The sequence below is a fragment of the Galeopterus variegatus genome, unplaced genomic scaffold, assembly GCF_000696425.1.
Source record: "Galeopterus variegatus unplaced genomic scaffold, G_variegatus-3.0.2 Scaffold2774, whole genome shotgun sequence".
NCBI lineage: Eukaryota > Metazoa > Chordata > Mammalia > Dermoptera > Cynocephalidae > Galeopterus > Galeopterus variegatus.
In genome coordinates, this window is record NW_007728885.1 from 28,421 (window position 1) to 34,509 (window position 6,089).

The 6,089-nt window shown below is 41.2% G+C and overlaps 1 protein-coding gene across 1 annotated transcript; it reads left to right on the forward strand.

The window, feature by feature from the left end:
- The first annotated feature begins 3,621 nt into the window (after positions 1-3,621).
- On the forward strand, positions 3,622-4,566 carry LOC103598898 (olfactory receptor 9A4). Its single transcript, XM_008582961.1, has one exon. The coding sequence runs from the start codon at positions 3,622-3,624 to the stop codon at positions 4,564-4,566; it is 945 nt and encodes a 314-aa protein (XP_008581183.1).
- Positions 4,567-6,089: the final 1,523 nt, after the last annotated feature.

The following is a 6,089-nucleotide window of genomic DNA, read 5'->3' on the forward strand; positions in this document are numbered from 1 at the left end:
TATTGACATCTAGTTTCATTTCTAGCTAGGGTCTATACAGGGCTAACACTGAAACATTTTGCCAAGAGGCTCTGGGGCTAGTTTCAATAAAATCTCATTTAAAGTGGTTATGAATTAATGCAAATTTTGGAGGGTGACGTGAAAACAGCTAATTAATTAATGCAATTCTTTTAAAAGATATTTTTGTACAAATGTACAGACTTACCTATAAAAATATTAGCTACAGCATTATTTAAAGAAGAAAAATGGAAAAAATGAAATGCTTATCACCAGTATCTCATAAAGTAAATGATTGGTATGTTCATAGAGTAAATATTTATTAAGCAATCACTTAAAATGTGATTGATTATAATTGCTAATATGGAAAGGTTTAATACACACAGATGTACATGTACAGACACATTCTTTCACGCACATATGTTTATATACATTATATACATATATGCATGTAAAGGTAGGTAGAAGGACAATATGTTTACTGAAATGTTACTTACTTTTAAACATCATGTAGAGATATTAATATAAGCACACAGAAAATTTCTGTGTAAGTGCACTAGAAACTTATACTATTTAGCTCTAGAAGATAGATCAGAAGCATCAAGCAGAGGGTCCATTTGCATTTTGCTTTACATCATTCCAGAATATTTGATATTTAGAATATGACCTGTGCTAATTTCATGATAATTGACTGTTGTTTTACAAAATGTAAATATAAATAATTTATATATAATTCTGCCATTTTATTCAGCATCCCAGCCATCCTCACTTTTATATAGTACTTTTTGTCACTCCTAAATATTGTTTTTTCACCCTTTACCACTCAGTTCAAGAAGCTCAGAAGGGCTCAGCATTCGAAGACTTGCAAGGGAAGTGTGTGGCTGAACGGCTGCAGCTAGAGAATGGGCTGCAGCATTACTGGACGGTGAGGTTGGATCGGGTGGCAGATCTTCTCTGTTTCTCATTTACCAGTGTTCCCATAGCTATAGGCAGAGGGGATCTGACAGAAGGAGTGCAAAGATCATCTGGGAAGATGAGCATCATAAGAGCTTGGAGATGAAGAGACATTTTTACAGAAATCCACTTGGTGGCCTGAAGGTTTTTGATATGTGTCTTGGGGCCACTAGTGGGGTCATCAGCTTGGGGGTGGCTGATGCTCTGTGGGGCTAAATGGAATCAGGGATTGGCACAGAGCAGATCAGGGCCTAACTAGTTACAACTTAGGTTGTTGGGTGATAACTTGGAGCATGAAAAGGAGACAACCTGGGTGTTGAGAAGTTGCTGACAAGGGAGATTTCAAGTTTGCCCATTAAACAACTTTTCAGTGTTCTGGAGCTTGATTAGCCTCGGGAGGGAAGAGTGAAAGTTTTCTTTCGCTTTTCCATGATAACATCCCTAGTGTGCCTCTGAACTTGTACAAATTGTTCCTCAGTGAATAGCTATCCTCTGAGACAACAAATAAGGGAGAGATGGAAGGAAGCAGAGAGAATTAGCGATGCGGAGACTGCTGGACTCCCCGCAACACTAGCGTTTCTGGACTTTTCCCTATGGTTTCTCTGTGTGGACAGTGTTCCACACTAAGAGTGGAGAAGGGAGCAGCTGCCCCTGTCTCCTAAGCAAGCTCTGTACTAGCCAGGCAAGTGACAGCCTGGGTTGATCCCTGGAGACCAGTGGACCATTCTGGGCCTGTCCCCTTCTCTGGATGTGAGTGTCTTCCAGGGTTCCTCTCTGTGAAATAGGGATTAAGAAAATATCCTGAGCTTGGCTGTCTTCTAGAACAAGGTTAGCTAGGACCTGAGAAGTGGACCAGGGGATCTGCAGAATACATAAGCTTTACGTCCAGGCCTCCCTCCACAGCACAGAGCAGATTAATCCTTTTTCTACCCAGTGCTGGTGATAGGCAAAGCTCTCTGCCTTTATCTAAGAGCCTGCCTTCTTGTTTTTCCCTATTTCTTCCTCATAGCTACCTGCCATTTTTAAGGGAATCTCCAGGAAAAGAGACAGCGGTTTGGGAAATGCTTTAGAGAAGGGTGAGCTGGTAAGGTTGAGTAGTTTTAGTTCATTCGTTGAATTTTTCTTTAATCTATTCATTTCATGTTTATTTAATTTCTAGAGTGCTTATATTCTTGGTCTCTATTCTTGGCACTGGTGATACAAGAAATATAAATTTAAAAAGAAAAAGAGAGTACCTACCTTTGAGATAATTAATTAAATGCAGGATTTTGATGATGAATTAATAAACAAGTAAAAGTATAAAATGACTTGAGATATTCATGAGAGCCAATAGTGAGAAAAATACAACCACATAAAGGTTAGAGGGTGAAGGTCTGTATGTGTTGTTTTAGACAGGGTAGTGGGAAAGGGCCCACGAACAGGAGACATTTGAGCATGGACCCAAGTGTGGTAAGTGAAGGAGCCCAGGCATCCTTAGGAGCTCAGTGTAATCTATTTTGGTGTGTCCTGACACTTTTCCTTACCCCAGAACTCTGAAAAAAATAGGCGGTCCTAGAGGAGCGGGTCTGCTCTGTGAATTTTCCAAACTGTTTCTATGGGATTGAGACGATGGCAGATTGTGTACAGAGACAGACTGCCCCTCTGGAGGTCTTTTCTTTCTACTGGAACAAGGGTGTTGAGAACTGGGGAATGTAGAGGAGATGCTGCCTTTAAACCACAGCTGTTTTCTTGTCTCCTGGCCCCAGGGTGGAGACTGTGCAGGACAGATGGGAGTTGGACATTAAAGTTCCAGCCTCTTCACTCCTTTTGGGCTCTTCCTCTCCTGTGTCATCTGGTGACAAAAAGAATCAAAATCTCAGAGCTAGGGGTCACTAACTGAGAGCTAGTCAGACTCTCCCTGCATGGAGGAAGACACATTCACTGAGATGGGGGGTGGGCTTTCATCACAAAAATAAAGAGGAAGAATTGGATAATGTACTCCAGGGAGCAGGCTCCTACAAGTCAGAGAAAGACTTAATGCTCTTACCTTAATAGCTCTTACCTCATGACAATGTCTTGGATAGACTCCACTTCCCAACAAAATCCCCAAAATGATAAATAGAACTAAAGTAAAAACTTTTAAATTAACAAAGTGCAAATGGGGCTAAATTTAGAGGACACACACACAAAAAGAGTAACCATGTCTTTGTGGAATTGGCTAGAAATACTTATGTTTGTTGAAATGCAGCAGGACATTGCAGGATGGGAATGTAATAGGAAGAGGAGAAAGTTTAATTCCACTCAAGATGGAAGGCGTGGTGCTATAAATGAGCAGGTTGTGATCACAGAAGTGGGCAGGGTGGCCAGTCAGAGCAGAGTTGGAGGCAGGATGTCCAGTGCACTGAGAGGCAAGGGTGCATTCTGTGAGAGGGGCATTTCATGTTTATTGTGTGGTGTTGGTAACTGGTACTCATCTTCTTGTACTTACACATTTATCTTCACATATAATATGTATTTTTTACAAAATGTTTAACATCAACCTTGTATAGAAAATAGTAGAGTTGTAAAGTCAAAGAGCAGGAGGGGAATGTTTCTTCAACTGAGAGATGTCATTAATCCTTTTGATATTAAAAGCAGTGTTGTCTCCCTTTTGCTGCCTACATATCACAAGGAACAAGGGCTCAGAACTAAATGTTGGAGAATCAATCTAGTGCCACTGAATTTTATCTCCTTGGCTTCCCTGGCTCCGAAGAACTACACCATGTCCTTTTTGCTATCTTCTTCTTCCTCTACTTAGTGACATTAATGGGAAACACAGTCATCATCATGATTGTCTCTGTTGATAAACGTCTGCGGTCCCCCATGTATTTCTTCCTTGGACACCTTTCTGTCCTGGAGATCCTGGTCACAACCATAACTGTCCCCATGATGCTTTGGGGATTGCTGCTCCCTGGGATGCAGACAATATCTTTGAGTACGTGCATTGCCCAGCTCTTCCTGTACCTCGCTGTGGGGACGACAGAGTTTGCATTACTTGGAGCGATGGCTGTGGACCGTTATGTGGCCATCTGTAACCCTTTAAGATACGACATCATTATGAACAACCGCACCTGCAACTTGGTAGTAATCGTGTCATGGGTGTTTGGGTTCCTTTTTCAGATTTGGCCAGTTTACGCCACATTTCAGCTCACTTACTGCAAATCAAATGTTGTAGACAATTTTTTCTGTGACCGAGGGCAATTGCTCAAACTATCCTGCAATGATACTCTTTTCACAGAGTTTATCCTCTTCTTAATGGCTGTTTTTGTTCTCTTTGGTTCTTTGATCCCTACCATTGTCTCCTACACCTACATCATCTCCACCATCCTCAGGATCCCCGCGGCCTCTGGCCGGAGGAAAGCCTTCTCCACCTGCGCCTCCCACTGCACCTGTGTCGTGATCGGCTACGGCAGCTGCTTGTTCCTCTACGTGAGACCCAAGCAAACGCAGGCAGCCGAGTACAACAGGGCAGTGTCCCTGATGGTTTCTGTAGTGACCCCTTTTCTGAACCCTTTCATCTTCACCCTCCTGAATGACAAAGTTATAGAGGCCCTTCGGGATGGAGTGAAACGCTGCTGTCAGTTATTCAGAAACTAGCCTATTCTATGACTGGAATAATCCAGAAAGGACTTGCTCATCTTTGAGCTGCCTCATAAACATTATCATCATCAAATAATCTGTGTTCAACCAAAAGACTTGGAGTTATGGCCACGGTTTCTAACATGGTTGTTACTCAAAATTTACTTTATCGTTTTTAAGATATATATATATATATATATATATATACACACACACACACACCCTTCTCAAGTTATGGTACATTTCACAATAAAACCTTAAAAGTTAAATATAAAAATAATAGTGGAGTTATGGCCACGGTTTCTAACATGGTTGTTACTCAAAATTTACTTTATCGTTTTTAAGATATATATATACCCTTCTCAAGTTATGGTACATTTCACAATAAAACCTTAAAAGTTAAATATAAAAATAATATGTGTGATATTTAGATTTCTGTACAGAAAAAGCAAGGAAAATTATTCTCTGACTGCAGTATGGAATAACTACTTGATCTTAGGTTCCTGAATCATCTTCCTGTAAATTGTCCTGTGCTTTCAGTCATCTAGCTGTGTCATCTTCTTGTGGCTTTTCTGGCTCAAGCACCTTCTCTTGATTTTCTACCCCAAATTTTCCTTCCCTTAGTACTTCTCTGTATATTTTCTTGGCTGACATAGTTTGTAGAATAAACTCATTCTATAATTCTGGACACCTTTACAATCCCAGGAGTGATTGTTTTTTGGTGTAGACACATCTGTAATTTGTGGACTTTCTCAGGGTGTAGGAGGAGCTAGTTAAGGAGGTGTTCTCTTACCTGATAACAGCCATATCATGCTGCCTGCCAAGAAGGAGATGGGATGATGGTGCTGTGTTCTGGGAGCTGAGGTGGCAAGGGACAGCTGGCCTTGCTGTGTCCTTCCCTGGGCTGAGGGAGTGGTGCAGACAGAGCAGAGGAAGAGGCAGCCTCTGATCCCTCTCCCTGCACTTCTCACATTCTCCAACCCCTTCAAGGTCCATGATACCTCCCCGGCTGCCTTTCCCCTTCCTCTGTTCATCCTCTCCAGCCCACTCTCTTTCCTGAGTCCTATTTGTGTTTCTCTTTCAGTGACTCCAGTTCTGCAATTCATTGCTAAGTCCCCATGTTCCTCTACCCTCTCAGAAATCCCATTTATCAGGCTGTTATCCAGATTACCATAGTACTGCATGAACGCCTCCTTTCCAGCATCGGCCAATTCACCCTTCCCTCCCAATCAGCCCCACCCCAATCCAATCAATGTTTCCATTTCTTATGTCATGGGCACAACTTTATCCATTACAGCATTTTTGTACTAACAAAAATATTGGTAATCAAGTGGAATATCAATAGGTGACTGGTTAAATAAGTTGTATTTCATCCATGCAATAAAATACTACACAGCCGTAAAAAGAGGAATTTCTTTCTGCAATGATCAGAAGTAACCTCCAAGCTATACTGTTAAGTGAGAAAAACAAAGTGCATTGAATTTAATATTAAACCTTTTGTGTAAGAAAGGAGTAGAAATATGTGAATATTCATTTTACTT